Source organism: Conger conger, chromosome 5 (genome assembly GCF_963514075.1).
Source record: "Conger conger chromosome 5, fConCon1.1, whole genome shotgun sequence".
Taxonomy (NCBI): Eukaryota; Metazoa; Chordata; class Actinopteri; order Anguilliformes; family Congridae; genus Conger; species Conger conger.
This window is the reverse complement of record NC_083764.1, coordinates 21536689-21556651: the sequence shown is the minus strand read 5'-3', so window position 1 is coordinate 21556651 and position 19963 is coordinate 21536689. Positions and strand designations below refer to the sequence as shown.

The 19963-nt window shown below is 43.2% G+C and overlaps 1 protein-coding gene across 1 annotated transcript; it reads left to right on the top strand.

Moving 5' to 3' along the window:
* The first annotated feature begins 571 nt into the window (after positions 1-571).
* LOC133128556 (delta-like protein 4) lies at positions 572-12154 on the top strand. The gene is made up of 11 exons (XM_061242183.1): positions 572-973; positions 1116-1376; positions 1700-1754; positions 2467-2730; positions 4457-4517; positions 4800-4930; positions 5445-5614; positions 7480-7696; positions 8952-9678; positions 10247-10355; positions 10888-12154. The coding sequence occupies exons 1-11, from the start codon at positions 920-922 to the stop codon at positions 10891-10893; spliced, it is 2055 nt and encodes a 684-aa protein (XP_061098167.1). The 5' UTR covers positions 572-919; the 3' UTR covers positions 10894-12154.
* The last annotated feature ends 7809 nt before the right edge of the window (positions 12155-19963 follow it).

Genomic DNA, 19963 nt, shown 5'->3' with positions numbered 1-19963 from the left:
TTTTAAAAGGAATTAACTGGATTAATTCATTTTTTTATTATATGAAGATATCCATCGTCCTTTGTTTCAAGCCTCGCATGGGAGAAAAAAAATCCGGTTCAACCTTGAACCAAATGGTAGGGAAAACGTGATTCCTGCATATGGTAATTAACCACATTAACAAGAGGAGTTGTGATCAGTCCTAGCGAATGTGTGAATCATTTCATCTTGCACATGAGATGTTAATATAGAGATACACATCAATAGCACAAAGTGAACCACTGCCTGTACTCTACACTATTAGCACAAAACAGCCGGTTTGATGTTATTGTATTTGACTGTACATAACTGTATAGTGATCATTGCATGGTGGAAATATGCCAATATGTTAATGGACAGACGCATCCATTGGTTATCATTAAGGGTTTTTAAAACAGGATAAGTGCTGGTCATCTGTAGAGGTGGGTGTGAATACGAAAGGGGGAGGGGTTTACTGGCAGACTGTATATGTAATGAGCAGCGCAGATAGAAGCAAGTAGGCTATATAAACTGAAGAAGGCCAGTCATTATTCATTGAGGAATTGCAGGCAAAGCCTTGCATGTTGCGCCTCTGCTGCGCATTATTGTTTTTTTCCCCAAAGAAAATACAAGCGTTTCTGAATTTGCAAAACACAACGGTGATATTGACACCATTGGAGTGTACGCCAGCTGACGACAGCCAATACAAGAAAGAGACCTGCTCTGGAATATTGACTTTGCGCACAACCTGGGCAACTGGATAACCTGGATTACCTGCGCTTCATCGTTTGGAGTGGGGGGCTCTACAAAGTGAGCCTGAAGAAGGATATATCTTTTTTTCCTTCTTTTTTTCATATTTTGTCCTGGCAACTGGGGAAAGGGGTTTTCTGAGGATATTGTAGCTGCTCACAGAACGGAGAGAATGGCATTTTGGTTCATCTTTTCAGCAACACTCAGCATTACAGTTTCAACGCAGGTAAATTTTAGATTAAACTGATCTTTCACACAACCTTGGCAAACTGACGTGTCGTAATAACGGCACTGATAGGTATTAATCCCTCTCCCAGAGAGAACATTGGATTCAACTGTATTTAAAATTGTATTGTTTTTCTCTTAAGGTATTTGAACGCGGTGCATTCGAGCTCGATCTCCACGAGTTTAAGAACAGCAAAGGTTTGCTGGCGAACGGAAATGCGTGCAAACCCGACTGCAAGACATTTTTTCGAGTTTGTCTGAAGAACTATCAGGCTGTGGTGACTCCTGAAAACTGCACCTTCGGTACTGCCATCACTTCAGTTCTGGGGTCCAACTCGTTTAGTGCAATGGGAGGTGGTACCTTCAGTTCACCAATCCGCCTGCCGTTCTACGCTACATTGCCGGTAAGACCCTTCAAGTCGTACTATGTGTATTTTATTGAATTCATTTTGGGATCTTTACTTTAATACTTTTAGACCAGATTAAACTCAAACAGTGGACTAATTTTATATTGAAAGACTTATGTTCTAATTAATAACCAGAAAATCTAGGTTCGTTTATTTCACTTTCACTTATGTAATGTAATGTTTTGTAGGCTATTACTTAGTACAGCCTATATAATGTATCTGTGTTATTCTGTAATGTATCGTCATAGGTGGTGCTATTTGTTTGTTTCTTTACGACATATGTATATTGTTTCTGAAACAACCTTTCCTTATTATTTTAGGGATCCTTTTCTTTACGTATCGAAGCTTGGTATTCTCCTTTTGCGAATAAACCAGGTAAGTGAAGTAGAACTTTTGCCACCAGAGGGAGACATGTCTATACATTTCATTAGCTCAAACGCTTGATAAATTGATTTCAAGAGATACTCACAGAACACATATACGATTTATGACTTATTTTTTACTAATATGTTGGTATTCATTTTTTATTATTGTGCTTATGATTTTAATATGAATGCAGCTAGTCTTGCTTTCATATCCGTTAATTCATTGTTCCGTGCTACAAAACTTTTTTTTTTTCGATTATTCTCGACACAATTGCACTTCCTTGGGTTTATTTTTGGCGTGGGAAAGAGAACTGTTGTTTGGTGAGAATACTTTAACCTTGCCAAAACCTTCTGACTGCCCCTTCCTGCATTTTACACCTTTGCTGTTCCGCCCTTTGGAATGAGAATAATGGTATGACAGTGTTTTGCTGACATAAAGGAAGAGGACATTTCAATTGCACTCTCAATGCACTTGAAAGAACCGCATGTTGGGCTTTGACAGAAACATAATTACAATCAGTGTTGGGCACCAGCCACTATTACACGCACGCACACACACACACACACACACACACACACATTTAGTGATATGATAATTTGATAAAAGTGTGCGTTCTTATCTGTATGGCATCATATAGCCTGTTTAAAATGTATATTTACAAATAATTATTGCGGAATAGAAATTTTAATTGTTTGTTTTTTATTCTATATTTTCTTTCCAGACACAAACAACACCGAATTATTGATTAGCAATTTTTCAATCCGGAGACAGTTGGAAGTAGGGGATGAGTGGTCTCAGGATGTTCAGACCTGGAAGCAGACGGAGCTAAGGTATTCTTACCGGTTCATCTGCAATGAACATTACTACGGCGCAGGCTGTTCCAAAAAATGCGTGCCAAGGGACGACCTTTTTGGCCACTACATCTGCAACCCTGAAGGGCAGATTTCCTGTCTCCCTGGCTGGAAGGGGGGATACTGCGATGAACGTAAGCAACCGGAGAAAACGATAAACTGGTTTCAGAGAACTGCGTTTGCTACAGAACCACACGTTTTAACAGATTAACGTACATGTGTAATGCGGTAATGTGCCGTTATAGCGTCTCCATTGCCCATTTTAACGTTGTCTTTATGAATCACGGCATTGCATTGACGGAGTTGAGAGTCATTGGGTAAAGAGCGTGGGATGATGGCTGTTTAGCCACTGTCCTGTTTCGCTGTCATGTCATCCCTACTGGCAGAATATTCGTATAGCCTATTGGGTTACGGGGATATAAAAGTGTTCACACTGGTAAGATTATTTTGCCCAACTGGTTGAGGCTGTTGCAGCCTATACTGGACGTAAAAATATGAATACACATATAATAAGATTATAAGAAATTGGTAAAATGTCACTGTCGATTGATTATTATTATTATTATTATTATTATTATTATTATTATTATTATTATTATTATTATTATTATTATTATTATTATTATTATTATTATTATTATTATTATTATTATTATTATTGTTATTATTTGTAGGCCTATAGTAATAGCCCCAGTTGTCGGAATGTTAATCGACTGACAGTTAGCAAACCGAAACGGGCGTAGCAAGGAATTCTGGGACCCTCTCTGAAAACGACTTGTCAGTTTGGCATATGACATTTTCGAGTGTTTGGCAGGGCCAATGCTACCCCAATATTTTATTTTAGTCGTGGAGTTTACTTCTGTTGCCAATGGACATGACTCTTCCATGGCAGCTCCACGTAGCCTATTGCCTCACCCAATCTTCTCAGTTTCTCCCTGCAAAAGCGCGTACGATGTCCTCTAATCCCATGCGTCCTAATGGGGGAGTGGTACGAGTTGGTTTAATCAGGCTTCATTATCTGCCACGTGCCAGCGCTGGGTCGATTGTGTAGCGGGCAGTGTATCAGCTGTACATGTGGTTCGCATGGACCAACAAACGACACAAGAGCAGCTGTTCTCTTGACAACAGGCTTGGGCTAACCTGTCGTAATTGACCCTGGTTGCATAACTAGTCAGGCTCAATATTACACGAAATCGGACAACAACAGTGAAATCGACGGGTTTCTTTAGCACAAGCCTCCTTTTAAAAACAAGTTGAAATCAAAAGTCACTTTATCCTCAATTTAGGATAAACGAACACATTTTAAAGCATATATTCCGAAATTTAGAAAACTGTAATACTTGTGTATTTTTTCCATCCACTTTCTGGAAAACAAGATTTTACAAGGGTTGTCATCGTGTACCAGTGGGTGAATATTTAGATCAAATGTCTATTTTCCGTTCTCCTCCAATTTATATATTTCACGTAGCTGCCCGTATTCTTCCCCCTAGAGCCATAGGCGACGGCTGTGCTCCCGCATAAAATGTAATTACTACAAAGCCAACCAATTTCTGTGTCTGAACACGTTTAATGGGAGGGGCAGGTCAATCTACTACAATGCAATTAGTTATCGCAATATCTAAAATGGACATAAATAATTCATGGCAGTAAGATATTTTACCTTTTCAGTAGCTTTCATTGTTTACCCTTAATTTACACATCATGCATTTTTATTGCCAGAAAACTATTAAAGGGACCACAATGTACCACAGTAGGCTTATATTTATTGTTAAGGAACAATCATACAAGTCAGATAGTCATGGTGCTAAGAATGGTGCTCTGAAATGAAGCTAATGTGTGGCTTTCTCTTTTTCATTTCAGCAATCTGTCTGGAAGGGTGCAGCCAGGAGAATGGACGTTGTGACAAACCAGGACAGTGCCTGTAAGTATGCAGCAGAAGCACATTTGACATGTGTCCAATCGGATTAGCATTGGTCATCCTTTTCATTTCACTCGAAGTCCATGGAAGCATTAGCCTCTGAAAGCATGAGCAAGATTTCTTTTCAGGATTAGTAGTATACTTGCGGGAGATTTTTCAAACACATTTGAAAGGCTCTGCCTTTCGTTTTCTTGCAAAAGTGCAGTGTATTTTCCACCGGAGCCAGCTGTGTGCGCGATTGATTGTGAAGGCTCGTGATTGATTGTGCTGCTTTGTTTCCCGTAGGTGCAGAGAGGGGTGGAAGGGTGTCTTCTGTGATGAGTGTAAGCTATACCCTGGCTGCCTGCATGCAACTTGCCAACAGAGTTGGCAGTGCAACTGTAAGGAGGGCTGGGGCGGCATCTACTGTAACCACGGTAAGACAACTTCACAGAGTCAGCAGGGTGTTTGTGCTGTCCTTTCGGTCAGCCGTCAATTAAGGCCTTGAGGACAAGGTGTGTGGATTCTTTAGCCAATCAATGACTTGAATAAACCACGAGTGCCAAGAACAATTAAAAAACAAGCAGACACTGCAGCCCTCCAGGACTGGAGTTTGACATAATCCTGTAGGCAGTAATGTGACTGTTTGGTACAGTAGAAACAGGGCTTCTCAGGGGTGGTCTTGAGTCTTCAGGCTGCTAAAGCTTGACCGTGGTATATCTGCTGTCGTCTGAATCGACCAGTTGAGTGACCTCTCACAGTCCTGCAGGGTTTAGAGGCTGGAACAGCTGCTGGGTTAAGGAAATGTAACACAGGGAAATATTTGAAAACTTGTCTGCCAAGTGGATGGAAGTGGCATCCAGTCTCAGAGTTTTAACAAGGGCGTAAAGAGTGAAGCTCGGTGTTTGCGCGCAAACACTTTCTCTAACGTTTTGAAGCTCTCGTCCTCAGACCTGAACTTCTGTACGCACCACAAGCCGTGTCTGAACGGAGCCACCTGCATGAACACGGGGGAGGGCAGCTATACCTGCTCCTGCCGGCCCGGCTTCAATGGCGTGGACTGCCAGCTGAGAGTGAAGCTTTGCGACAGCAACCCCTGTAGGAACGGAGGGATGTGCATGGTAAGCCCTTCCGCCCAACCGCCGCCACCCCCTTCCCTCCAGCAGCTCCGGCTGTAGTGGGGTTTCTGTCCAAGTTTGATTTTGCGAATAAGAAAACCACAATGGAAATCGCAACGGAAATGAGAAAAAAAACACAAAAAAAAAAAGTTTTCATGCTGGCGGCACAGATGGTGCAGTGGGTAGCACTGCCGCCTCACAGCAAGGAGGTCCTGGGTTCGAATCCCCGTTGGCCTCTCTGTGTGAAGTTTGCATGTTCTCCCTGTGTCTGCGTGGGTTTCCTCCGGGTACTCCGGTTTCCTCCCACAGTCCAAAGACATGCAGGTTAGGCTGATTGGAGAGTCTAAATTGCCCGTAGGTATGAGTGTGAGTGAATGGTGTGTGTGCCCTGAGATGGACTGGCGACCTGTCCAGGGTGTATTCCTGCCTTTCGCCCAATGTATGCTGGAATAGGCTCCAGCCCCCCTGCGACCCTGTTCAGGATAAGTGGGTTAGGTAATGAATGAATGAAAGAAAAAGTTTTCATGCTTGGCTGAGGTGGAAAAGCTGGCCATGAGACCCTCCCCCAGATCTCTGTCTGGCTCCTGGCAACCTTTTGAGTACGTAATCATATTGTGCTCTCTTCAGAACATTCACAAAACAGTAGTTCATGGAAATGCGCACTGATTTGCATTTTCTTTTCCCGCCTTTTTGTAAATTCGCTTAAAACATTTGGATGGAAACATAGCTTGTGACAGAGTGCATCTCCCCCTCACCTCTGTCAAAAGTGCTATTTCCCTTTTTTGTTTTTGTTTTTGTTTTTTGTTCCTCTGTACTGACCTTTTCTCCAACACAGAGGAAGGTGACAGTGTGACCTTTCACCTTTGATGACATTGCTGACATGCAGCTTGCAGGTTTCTCACAGTTGTAAACAGGGCCAGAGTGCAAACATTCTGGAGGTGGGATTTCATACAGACCCTAGCAAAACTGGAGTACAAAACCCATTAGGAGTATTTGGGACTTTGTGGTACTTATAACCAAATGTATCTACTTATTTATTGTTATTACGTATGTAATGTTTGCTCTTTATTTGTTGATTACAGTATTTTTGTATTTTAAGGCTCAAATATAAGTCTACAGTTAGGCAAGTGGCAGTAGCTGATGGCATTTGAATACTCAGACTGTCTCTGTCATTTTTCCTCTGTCACTCTAGACCCACCAGGAGGACCACTAACCAGATGTGTGAGGGACATTTTAGGTGTAGGCCTAGGTTGCGTTTCCACAATGTGTTGTTTGAAATGTTAAAACAATTCAGCCACATGAATAATATTTACATGACATGTGAATGTACCATACCATGAATGTACCATAATTTAGCCCCAATAGCATGACTTCATGCATTTAGCTGGCTTCGATTGTCATTTTCAGTATATTGTACACAGTGTCTGTTGAGTACCATACCCTGCTACAGGCGTGGTTTTTAATGCAGTGCAGTGCCCTACCATCTGCTGTCAAATCTACCTATGCCAGCTTGACCAGTTTAAAAATTGAGCTGGTCTAGCTGGGTATGAGCTGGTCAACCAGCATGGTCAAGATGGTCATAAAGCTGGTCTAGCTGCGTATGAGCTGGTCAACCAGCTAGTGCTGGTAGCTTGTCTGAGCTGATAGCTGGTCCTGCTACCAGCTGTTTTAAAGCATAGCTTGAGTTGGTCAAACTGGTCAAGCTGGTTGCTGGTCTGAACTGGTCAACCAGCTACCAGCTGTCTCAAAACCTTCAGCTCTTTTCAGCAGGGTGTGCAAGTGGCAACTGTAGCTGGCATCCCTGTGAGACGCATAACTGACTGTAACGACGAGGCTCTGTCCTGAAGCCTGTTTGTTTGTGCGTGCAGGACCTGGAAGGGGGCTACGAGTGCACATGCCCACGGGGGTTCAAAGGGCAGAACTGTGAGCAGAGCCTGCGCTGCGCTGACACGTCCTGCTTTCACAACGGGAAGTGCCGGGAGCGAGACGACGGACGCAGCTACGTCTGCGAGTGCCCGCGCGGATTCACCGGCCTCAACTGCGAGAAGATAGTCGACAAGTGCACGTCGCTCCGATGTGCCAATGGTGCGTGCATAGCAACTCCCCCGCACAAGCAGCTGTTACAGCTTCAGATTAGGATTAGGCAACCATTTCCCACACTAACAGTTATTACAGTATTATTTTGTGGACCCCAGGAAGAGTAGTTGCTACAGCAGCTATTAGGGATCCAAATACACAATAAATTCAAGGTACATCAGGCGCTAGCATTAGCTGTAATGCTCGTACAAATGAATGGAAGCAACATGTTCCATTCGTTGTGAATGGCCACGCTATGGATTATGGGTCATTTTGCAACAACGGAGTGCTCAGGCCCTTTCTGGCCCAAAAAATTTGAATGATGCTTAATTGGGAACTTCATTAAAGGCACTATTTAAACCCTGATAGCAATGTTTATAAATAATTTTGTCCCATATTTTCTTATTTATACATGGAAATAAAGTGTCTGCCTCAATATATGATGAATAATGACTTGACAACTAATATTTGTCCGGATAAAAAAGCAGGTTTGACATTATGTCCCGCTTTTGCTATTGAAACATTTTAGACCACAGAAGACCACAACATACGGCATCTCATTTTATGAGTTAGGACCTGAGCTGCATAAAGTGCAAGAGATTCCGTAAAATGCTATTCTAGCACTACTAAATTCAGTGCAGTCCTGCAGGTGAATGACATATGACATATGTTTATAATATATGACGTGGTGTGGTGTTTATAATATAATATGGTGTGGTGTTTATAATGTATGACGTGGTGTGGTGTTTATAATATATGACGTGGTGTGGTGTTTATAACATATGACGTGGTGTGGTGTTTATAATGTATGACGTGGTGTGGTATTTATAATATATGACATGGTGTGGTGTTTATAATATATGACGTGGTGTGGTGTTTATAATATATGACGTGGTGTGGTGTGTATAACATATGACGTGGTGTGGTGTTTATAACATATGACGTGGTGTGGTGTTTATAATATATGACATGGTATAGTGTTTATAATTTATGACGTGGTGTGGTGTGGTGTTTATAATATAATGTGGTGTGGTGTTTATAATACATGACATGGTGTGGTGTTTATAACATATGACGTGGTGTGGTGTTTATAATATATGACGTGGTGTGGTGTTTATAATATAATGTGGTGTGGTGTTTATAATATATGACGTGGTGTGGTGTTTATAATATATGCCATGGTGTAGTGTTTATAACATATGACGTGGTGTGGTGTAATATATGAATGTGGTGAGTGGGGGTGTAATATCTGTGTGTTCGGCAGGTGGGCATTGCGTGGTGCAGAGCGGAGTGGCGTTATGCCGCTGTCGAGCCGGCTTCACCGGGCAGCGCTGCGAGATCAACATCAATGAGTGCGCGGGCAGCCCCTGCGCCAACGGGGGGACATGTGAGGATGCCATCAACGACTACCACTGCGTCTGCCCGGCGGGGTACAGCGGCCGCGACTGCGACACGCCCGCCGACCCCTGCTCCGCCCGCCCCTGCCTCAATGGGGGCACCTGTGTCGCCGGGGGCGACGGCCAACCCACGGCCTGCGTCTGCCCGCCCGAGCCGGCCGGGCCTCGCTGCGACTACTTCCCCACCACGCGTCACGTGGGGACGGGCAACCAGCCCCACGACCCCTTCCAGTGGGCCGCTGTGGCCCTGGGCGTGGGCCTGGTGGCCCTGCTCCTGCTGACCGCCATGGCCATCGTGGCCCTGCGCTGTGGCCCCAGGGCGGGGCCGGGGGGCGAACGGGACTCGGACGCCATGAACAACCTCAGCAAATCCCAGAAGGACAACCTGATACCCCCCGAGCAGCTCAAAAACACCAACAAGAAGGTCGATCTTGACTCTGACTGTACCCAGGACAAAACCAACTATAAACAGAACTACTACTACTTGGACCACAATTCCACCAAGGACTTTAAGGCGCAACTGTTGCAGGATGAGAAAAGTCATAATTACGAAAGGACTTTAGAAGAGAAAGTGCCATTGAGTAGAATGTACAGGTAAGATAGCAGATATCCCACAATGCATTTCTCAGAGTTATGCATATTCATGTATGGCCTAGAAAATGGCACAGATCCACCAAACACATGATGTTGTCCCAGTGTGCTAGCAACAGTAACATGGCGGAAAACCTGTGTGGCTCTTGCACATTGGCTGGGAGGATTCTGTGTATTTTTGTAATGTTATTTCCTGTGAGGAAGAGGAAGAATGGCTCATTAATATTGTCTGTCCAAGGCTTGGCTGTGTGTGTTCGACCTGGTCGAGCCCTGAAGCACATTATTAGAACGAGAGCCTGCCAAACTCCACAAACATCCCCATTACATGCCAAATTTCACATTCCCATGGAGACCTGGACCAACACATTCACTTTTTTGTTTTAAATATATTGACATTTTAAAGAGATTAATCGCCTGTTTTAAATTTTGAAACCACATGCCAGTTCTTACATGAGCTTAAGCTCTTAATATATCTTGCTGTTATATCATTATCAGCCAGTGCATACTCATATACTGGAAAGCAGTTAACTGCAAGGTCATGTACTTTTTGTAATATGTATTGTGTTTGCAGAGAAAAACCGGAGTGCAGAATATCAACGATATGTTCCCCGTGGGACTCCGAGTACCAGTCTGTGTTTGTAATAGCAGAGGAAAGGAATGAGTGTGTCATAGCAACCGAGGTAAATGTTTTTCTTTAACCTTTCAACACATTTTTTGCCTAAAAATCAGCATGCAATACAGAATAGAGATAGCCCTGCCCATAATGTCTGCACTGCTTATCCCTGCTGGCAGTTATTATATGCAGCGAAACCTGAAGACATGCCAAATGCAAATGGTCTGAATTGACATTTCTAATAGCTAGAATAAGATCTGATCTAGTCACTCTCAAACTTGACATTGATAAGGGAGGGAAAGAAAGCGATACGTGAAACACTATTTTCCGTATATAATTACATTTCCAGAATATATACATTTAGTATGTTATGGTCTCGGTCTGTCTCAAGAGATGTCCTGTATTTTTACTTCATAATAAATGAAAGGAATTTCGAGAAGACGCTGCCAAGCTAAACATGAGGACGACAGAGTGCCAGCGGAGATAAATAGCGTAGCTCGTACTGGGAAGGGCTGTTTGATTTATCCTCCTGGGATGGTTTCAGTTCCTCTTTTCTCACCACATATCAGGAACTTGACCTCCCCCTTCTTCCTTTCCAGGTATAAACGGTGGAAGGGGTCCAGCAAGCATCCCACTAGGAAACTAAAAATCACCATCAGGACGGAATATCCTCTGGACTGTTTACAAATATGAAAAAAAAGCCCAGACTGGGAGTTATTTAAATGTTATTGTTGTTATCGCTGCTCTTGAGAAAAAAAAAACTTGGGAACTGGAGAGCGTAAGCGTGTGGTCTTTGAACTTTTTGTTTTTGACGCAAGTCAGAATGCGTACTGTGGGGACGGATATATACGGGTCCTTCATGTTTCTAGCCTTCAACGGGTGAACGGTTAGTCCGCACAAGCAGCAGAGTCCTGGATATTTTGTAGCAGTGCGAAGCCGAAGAGGAGGAGGAAGAGTTTGAAGACGTTGCGGTGATAATCGGGAGCAAACCAGACAATAATCCAATGGGAGAAACACTAGCTAGTCCCTGTCTCCTCTACCCTGTGCAAACACTATGCAACAGAAACAAACAAAAAAAAGCTATTTGAAACGGTTCCATTTCTACACCGTCCAATACTTGCATTAAGTGCATTATGCTTTGTTTTAATTTTCCACAATACTCATGAAGATTGTATACCGTACAAATAACAGCCTTAAAAGAAGTTCAAGTTGGTCTTTAGTTGTACACCAGTGTTCTGTGATTATTTGCACAATATAACAGAATGGGTGAGGAAGTCAGAGAAAACCACAGAACCACAAAAGACAACACATTGTCATTGGAATGCATGATGTAGATCTATTTAGTTGTATTTTTGCAACATGGTCCATAAAGGCAAAAGAAACACATTTAAAATAAGAAGATGATAATGTGACTATCATACCAAGACTGCCTATAATTAGTACTGAAATTACAGAGCCAATACAATATTTTTTAAATGTGTATTTCTGATGTTAATTTAAACATTATGAAGCACTGATATTTCTATGTTTTATATGATTATTTTGTACATAATGTGTATTTATAAGGAAAAAACATGTGTAATTGTTATGCCTTCAATAATGTTTTTAAATCTGAAGCCAGAAAAAATGTTGAAACTGTTATGTCTGGTACTGTGTTTGTTAAATGTGGACAATAAGAGAATGACAACACTTCTGGGCAATCTGGACATCTTCAAACAAAAAGTTTTCAGTGATGGGATTTTCTGCTTCTGCATCATGAAAAGAAAATGCAATTAAGAAATATATTTATTAAAAATCTATAAATGAAAGACCCCTTCTGATGAAAGCATCTGTGCTGCATCACAATTGAATCATATGTTTCGGACGCTTAAATACAATTCCTCTTTCATGTCCAGGAGCATGTAAGATAATGGTCTGATGATCAAATTGAATAAAAGGATTTCAAAAATTATTTCTACCACAGATTATGCAATAAACCCCCTTGAAATATAATTAATCAATATTACGGCTTAAGCACCACTTTACCATTTTAATCTGTCTTGATTTCTATCTCTGTTTTAATACTACTACTACCTACTACTATTAGCGACTATACTACTACTACTTCACTGAATAAAATCTGGAACAGATCTCTGGGTTTTACTCAGTTATCCATCTAACTCAGTAATCCTGCTTTGTGGAACAAATCCCTGGTCTTGAATCCAAGAAACTCTCCATGAAACAAAACTAAACTTGCTTATGTCCTTTGCATGAGACTTCCAAAGTCCATCAACTGTGTGGTCATGAGATATCTTTGAAACGGTAGGTACCTGCTCTCTATATCCAAAACCACATAAGTGTCCTCCTATATCTTACAGGCTGCACAGGTGCTTCATGCACTAGAGTTGCCTGTAGCGTAGTGGTTAAGGTAAATGACTGGGACACGCAAGGTCGGTGGTTCTAATCCCGGTGTAGCCACAATAAGATCCGCACAGCCGTTGGGCCCTTGAGCAAGGCCCTTAACCCTGCATTGCTCCAGGGGAGGATTGTCTCCTGCTTAGTCTAATCAACTGTGCGTCACTCTGGATAAGATAAATGCCAATAATGTAATGTAATGTAGATCTGATTAAAAAAAGGTCAGTATAAAATTTTGCACCAATATGAGGCAATTACTCCCCAAACCAAAGACCACGAGATTGCAACCACACACCCTCCTCCGAAGCATATGTATACAGCACCCTCAAAAACTATCCAAGCTGTTGCTGAAGATCACCAAAGGGGACTGTATAAAATTAATCATGCAATTGCTGAGCCGTGTTTTAATTATAAAACAATAATTAATAGTGTAATGTTAGAATAATGTAATAATAATTTTCAATGGAAATCAGTTAAAATCATTTTTCAAATAATATATTTATTTCCCCCAAAAGATGCAGCACAAATATGCACACCCTTTATGTAGAACCTTACATATTGACTCTTTTGGAATAGGGGTCAGTCTTTCTAAAGTAAAAGTAAAAAAATAAGAAGAAAATAATTATAAAAAAAACTATTTCAAATACAAATGTTTGTTTCAACTAGAAATACAAAGTTTGTGATGAATGACAGGTTGTTTCTTCATGCAAAATAGATTTGGGGTTCAAAATGCAATTAAGCTGCTTTATTTTAGGGGTTTAGTGAACGTGGGTCATTTTTTACCCTGTAATGATAATGGTTCTACACCAAGCAATGTTACAATTATAATGAGACTTCAATGCCTTGTTCTGCGTACATCCTGCATTAATGTGTCTGTATAAACAACCTAATTTGCTGTAGGATGCCATACAATCAACTTTATAGCCAGTCAGGAGAATAACATTGGCCTGAGTACATTTCTCGCATCCTGTTTATGATGACAGTCTGGTCGGCCGTGGTTCTCAGCTTCTGCTTGTGGAAAAAGGACGCCCTGGAAGCAACATGTTTTACAAGGCATGGAAAAGATTTCCTCTTGTAACCAGGCAAAAACACTTGTTAACACTTATGTAATTAGTCATCTGGTAAAACCTTCGAATCAAAGTAGAACTTGCCCCTTGGCCCCACCCACCTGAGTGTATTTAGCCAGCGCTACCGCTCTCTCTGGACTTTGGGTTTCCATCACATCAACCATGTGCATTATGCTATAATCACAGCATCCTGTTTGTTACAGAGTGACATCATTTCCTGCTTCCCGTCTGATTAAAACACGCAAAAATGTTGGCCAACTGCGTTTCTCATGCATCTTCCTCGTAAATTGCTCAGATCAGAATTCTCACAGACCGGCGTTCAAGTATTTCAGACACTGCATACCTGTCATGAGTAACCATTGTGTGACAACAATAGCACAAAGCAAAGAAAAAACGTTGATGCAAATTCTCTATGCTAATGGCTATGGTGAAACAATGACTAATAACAATCTGTATAAAAAGAGAAGGAGAAAGAAAAAATAAGGACAGAAAAACTTGCCGTTGACAGTGTGTGTAAGAGATGGCAATTCTGGAATTTAGAGTTTGCTGAAAAGAGAAAAAAAGAGAAAGAGAAAGAGAAAGGGAAATAGAAAGAGAAAGAAGAAGTAAGGGCAGAAAAACTCCCAGAGATTGTATTTCCCATCACTGATTCAGTTTTTCATATTTGGTGGAGACACAGGGGTAACTTGAGTGTGGGGTGGGGGCGCTTTATCTTAATGTTATGGTTCTGCCATCTGTAACAGGGCAGGGGACATCATCCTTCTGCATCTGCCACCCTCCTTTCATCTCTCTCCTCCGCCTTTGACTCCCTCTGTCCCCCTGTCTCAAAGCCGCCTCGCACATCCCCCCTGTCCCCTTGGATATCTGACACCCTCCGTACCTCCAGGGCCAGCCTCCGCGCAGCGGAGAGGAAGTGGAGGAAATCCAGAGACGCTTCAGACCTCACGACTTACCAGTCTCTCCTGGCGGCATTCTCTTCCACTGTCACTGCCGCCAAAGCAAAATACTACCGAACACAAATTCAGAACTCCGCTTCTAACCCCCGAAAACTTTTCTCTATTTTCTCCTCTCTCCTCAACGCACCGCCTCCTCCTCCTCAGTCCTCCTTTGCTGCTGATGACTTTGCTGATTTCTTCGAAGAGAAGGTCACAGTCATCCGCAGATCCTTTACAACCACTGACCTCCTCACTGTGCCCTTCCCCCCCTCTAGGCCCATCCCTTCCTTTTCCACTTTCTCCCCCCTTACAGACTCTGATGTTTCTCAACTCCTGCTCTCCCACCGCCCTACAACCTGTGCCCTTGACCCTATCCCCGCTTCTCTTCTCCAAACTATCACACCTGACATTCTCCCATTTGTCACCTCCCTTGTCAACTCCTCCCTGTCTTCTGGCTGTTTTCCGGCATCCTCCAAGAGGGCCCACATCACTCCGCTGCTAAAAAAGCCTACTCTGGATCCCTCCATCATCCAGAACTACCGCCCGGTATCTCTTCTTCCTTTCCTTTCTAAAACTATAGAACGAGCCGCTTCTACTCAACTTTCTTCTTTCTTTTCTAACAACAACCTGCTAGACCCCCATCAGTCTGGCTTCAGATCGGGCCACTCGACAGAGACTGTGCTCCTCTCTGTCAGTGAGTCACTCCATGCCGCACAAGCAGCCTCCCTCTCCTCTGTCCTCATTCTTCTAGATCTCTCTGCTGCCTTCGACACTGTGGATCACTCCATCCTCCTGTCTGCCCTGTCAGCAACGGCATCTGTGGCACAGCCCTGGACTGGATTGAGTCCTACCTCTCTGGTCGCTCCTTCCAGGTTGCCTGGGCTGGTTCGGTATCGACACCTCGGCCCCTCGCCACAGGAGTTCCCCACGGCTCAGTCTTAGGCCCGCTTCTTTTTTCTCTTTACACTCGCTCCCTTGGCCCTGTGATCACTGCACATGGGCTATCCTACCACTGCTACGCAGACGATACCCAACTCTTCGTCTCGTTCCCGCCGTCTGATACGCAGGTTTCAGCCCGTATCTCTGCTTGCCTGTGGGACATCCAGAGCTGGATGGACAACCACCATCTAAAGCTCAACCCAGGCAAGACTGAAATGATACTCATCCCTGCTAATACCTCTCCTCATCTGGATCTCTCCATTTCCCTCGGGGATACCACACTCACGCCATCACCCAGTGCAAGAAACCTCGGCGTGGTGATGGACAGCAGACTGTCCCTTTCCGATAACATTGCGGCGGTGACCCGGTCTTGCAGGTTCTTCCTATACAACATACGGAGAATCCGCCCCTTTCTCACCCCCTACTCGACCCAGCTCCTGGTCCAAGCGATGGTTCTATCCCGCCTGGACTACTGCAATTCCCTCTTGGCTGGCCTCCCAGCGTCCGCCATCAGACCCCTCCAACTTATCCAGAATGCAGCAGCTCGTCTGGTCTTCAACCTTCCCAAATACTCACACGTCACCCCCATGCTTACTTCCCTCCACTGGCTGCCTGTCATGGCTCGCATCAAATTCAAAACATTGGTGCTAACCTTCCAAGCAGTTAAGGGGTCTTCCCCAGCTTATCTACAAACAATCATCAGACCCTACACCCTTGCCAGACCTCTTCGTTCAGCCTCCACAGGCCACTTGGCACCTCCCCCTCTCCGAACCTCCACCTCACGCTCACGACTACTGTCTGTTCTGGCTCCACGGTGGTGGAACGAACTCCCCGTTGAGGTCAGAACTGAAGAATCTCTCCCCACCTTTAAGCGCAAGCTGAAGACACACCTCTTCAAGCAGCACCTCTCCCCATCCCTCCCTACCTCCCTGTGAACCTTAATTGTTGTCTCTGTGACTTGCTTTGTGTATCGGTATTTTTACTTAGCTAGGTAAGCAGTGTTTGGATAGTGAACTTTGGTCACTTTTGCTCTGTTGTTTGTTTCTTTGTTCAAAAAAAAAAAAAAAAGAAATTGGCCCTGGTCCTTATCTTTGTTGTACAGGTAGCAGTTGAAATTGTACTTCCCTCTAGGGTCTTTCAGCGAACTTATCCCCGGTTATGGGTTACGTACTTTGTTGTACGTCGCTCTGGATAAGAGCGTCTGCCAAATGCCAATAATGTAATGTAATGTAATGTAATCCCCCTTATCCACACCCTGTAAATGGCACCTATGTTTGGGAAGCAAGACCAATCAGAGTCTACCACCACAACAAGGAATACAGAATGTCTAAACTCTTTTTTAAAAAACCTGCCTGTTATTATAATGAGCTCCTGCAACGGCAACCAAGTTTTTGGCTTTGAGGGATTGAAGTGCAGCTACTGTCGTGTCTAGGAAACGACAGAGTCCAAATCTTCAATTTGTCAAAAAACATCTTCGCGAGGGAAAAGACGACACCAGGCAGCAAGATCTTCAGGAAAATCTGACTTTATTAGCACACATGCATAAAGCCGGATCAGCTCTCCAGAACTGGCATTTGTACACCCATTTTATACACAGTTACTCCACCTACAACTCCTCCTCAAACCTCATTCTGGCAAATCACCCACACTTTTCTTATCGTAACTCCTCCCAACGCTCCTCCCACAACGTCATTGTGGCAAATTGCCAACGGTCCTTATGCTCTGCCAACTCTGTACAAAGTTCAGGGCATTCTGCCAACTACGTGTCCTCACTTCACCCCGCACCTGCTCTTGGCAAACTACCAGACCTCATAAAGTTCTGGATGCCCTCCCTCTAACACGTCATCCATACACGTCACTCTGTATCTTTCGCTTTTATAAGACGAACTAAGCAGCAGTAATCATTGAAAATATACAGACAAACTAAACATTTCATTAATATTCACTTCTAATATACTTTTCTAATATACAGACATACTAAACATTTGATTAATTATTCTCTTCTAAGGGAGTAAATGTACGTAGCATTCTTTGCTCTCATTTCGACAGTTTTCACTGTGGTTTCTTGCGTTTTCATAAGCTCAGCTGTAATTAATGTTCTAGGTGAAATGGATACACTCCTGGCATAAAACATCGAGAGTCCCGGAGAAATCAGCTGTACAGTCATATCTTGCTCTGCCCGTGTCCTTGACAGTTTGGTCTACACAGTTCAAGACGGGCCCCCCCCCCAGTTTGGAACTATACAGGGTACATATCATACTTTAATACAGATATATTGATAAACTTTTAGCACACATCGTCGAGAGTTTTGGAGGAACCAGCCTGCTCACTAAGGTGGAGTCTGATTTTGACTTGTGATTGGTTATCATGCTTTTAGGAGGGAGATCTTTCCATCCATCCATCCATCCATTATCTGAACCCGCTTATCCTGCTCAGGGTCGCAGGGGGGCTGGAGCCTATCCCAGCATACATTGGGCGAAAGACAGGAATACACCCTTGACAGGTCGCCAGTCTATCTCAGGGCACACACACCATTCACTCACACACTCATACCTACGGGCAATTTAGACTCTCCAATCAGCCTAACGTGCATGTCTTTGGACTGTGGGAGGAAACCGGAGTACCCGGAGGAAACCCACGCAGACACGGGGAGAACATGCAAACTCCGCACAGAGAGGCCCCGGCCGACGGGGATTCGAACCCAGGACCTCCTTGCTGTGAGGCGGCAGTGCTACCCACTGCACCATCCGTGCCGCCCCCGGGAGATCTTTCGTTCTGTGAATTTTCCCCTACACTACAGAACAGGCTAGTGTGCTATCGTGTTTGAATTTGGCTTGTGTCATCTCCTACATCACGGTGACATGTATCTCCATGTGTTTAAGTCATTCCTCCTCTGTGAGAGTGGTATATTTCAACCTCAGCCAGAAAGTAGAAGTACCAGATATAGTACCAGACAGCTCCAAAAACCTTCCTTCTTTTGTTTATCAAAGCAAGGGTATAAAACTAGGGCTGCATTATGTGGCTATATGTGCCTTGTGGTTAGATATAAACCCCTGCATGAATGTAATCTCGGAGCATTTGAAGAAAAGGCACCTTCAAAATAGGAGGCACAAGCCTGTAATTGGTGCTAGGAAATGGGAGCTGTGGTCCCAGAGTTTGTTTATAAGGCAATGTGAACAAGGTGAAGGGCTCAGTGTGACTGTTCTTGCTTAAGGTCATGATGAAAGTTGATAACAGTGTGATTAAACAGCCATTCCGCCTTTGGTAAATACCTACCGTTGACAGTGTGTGTAAGACACGGTATAATAATGAGGGTATTGAATAATCAGGGCTAATTTTGTAACCAGATTTTCATACATACACCAGAGCACATTATTTGTATGATAGGTCTCGTGGTCTATATTTATAGCACAACCTGGTTGGGTTACGGCTGGACATGGAGACGGCATTTCTTGACATAATCATTAGCCCACACAGGCTGAAACACATGGGATTGGCTGGTCAATGACCCCTGCAAAATGTCAAGCAAGCCAGTGTCTCAGTTCAACAAGAGTGTAAGTCCTGATACAGATGATAGGGAACTATCCACAGAGATGGTACCAAATTGTCATGAAATTCAGTCTCACTCACATTGTAAAGTCAGTATAAATAATGTTTGTTTGTTTTTTGCCACAAAGAGCAATATAAACAAAACACATTCCCCCAATGTCATGATTGTCTGATCATATTAATTTATGTGTTTGTGTGGACCCTTACATGATGCCCAATGGATAAAATGTGATGTTTGAAATGCTTTAAAATAAAAATGGTTCATTAGACAAAATTCTCTAGTTCCAAAAAATAAGTTATCTTATTTTTTCCAAATACATATGTTATCTGAAAATAATTATAATCTCTCAATTTGTTTGTTTTCACACGGACAAATACATAAATATACCACTGAGTACGGAATGTGCTAGGGGGTTTTTCTTCGTGCAGCTGTCTCAAACGTTCCATTAAGTGATACAATTCTCGGAATGGTCTCCTCGAAGACTGAAATACTGCGTCTTATTGCATCAGCCGAGAGCATATTTAAAATATTCAACCATTCTCAAAAGACAGGAGCCATAGCCATTCAGAAGTCTGGTTATTTTGATTGACATTTCTAAGAACAAATCATTGCATGCAGTGGAAGGCACACCTCCTTTTTCTATACACCAATAGAGACATGTAGTTTTTTGTTCCATAACCAAAATTGGCCACCGATTGGGGTATTGCGCTTAAACCCCACCTCTTTAACAATACAATTGGTCTGCATTCGGCTGGATGGCTACGCATATTTAATCGTGTCCTCGTCTGTA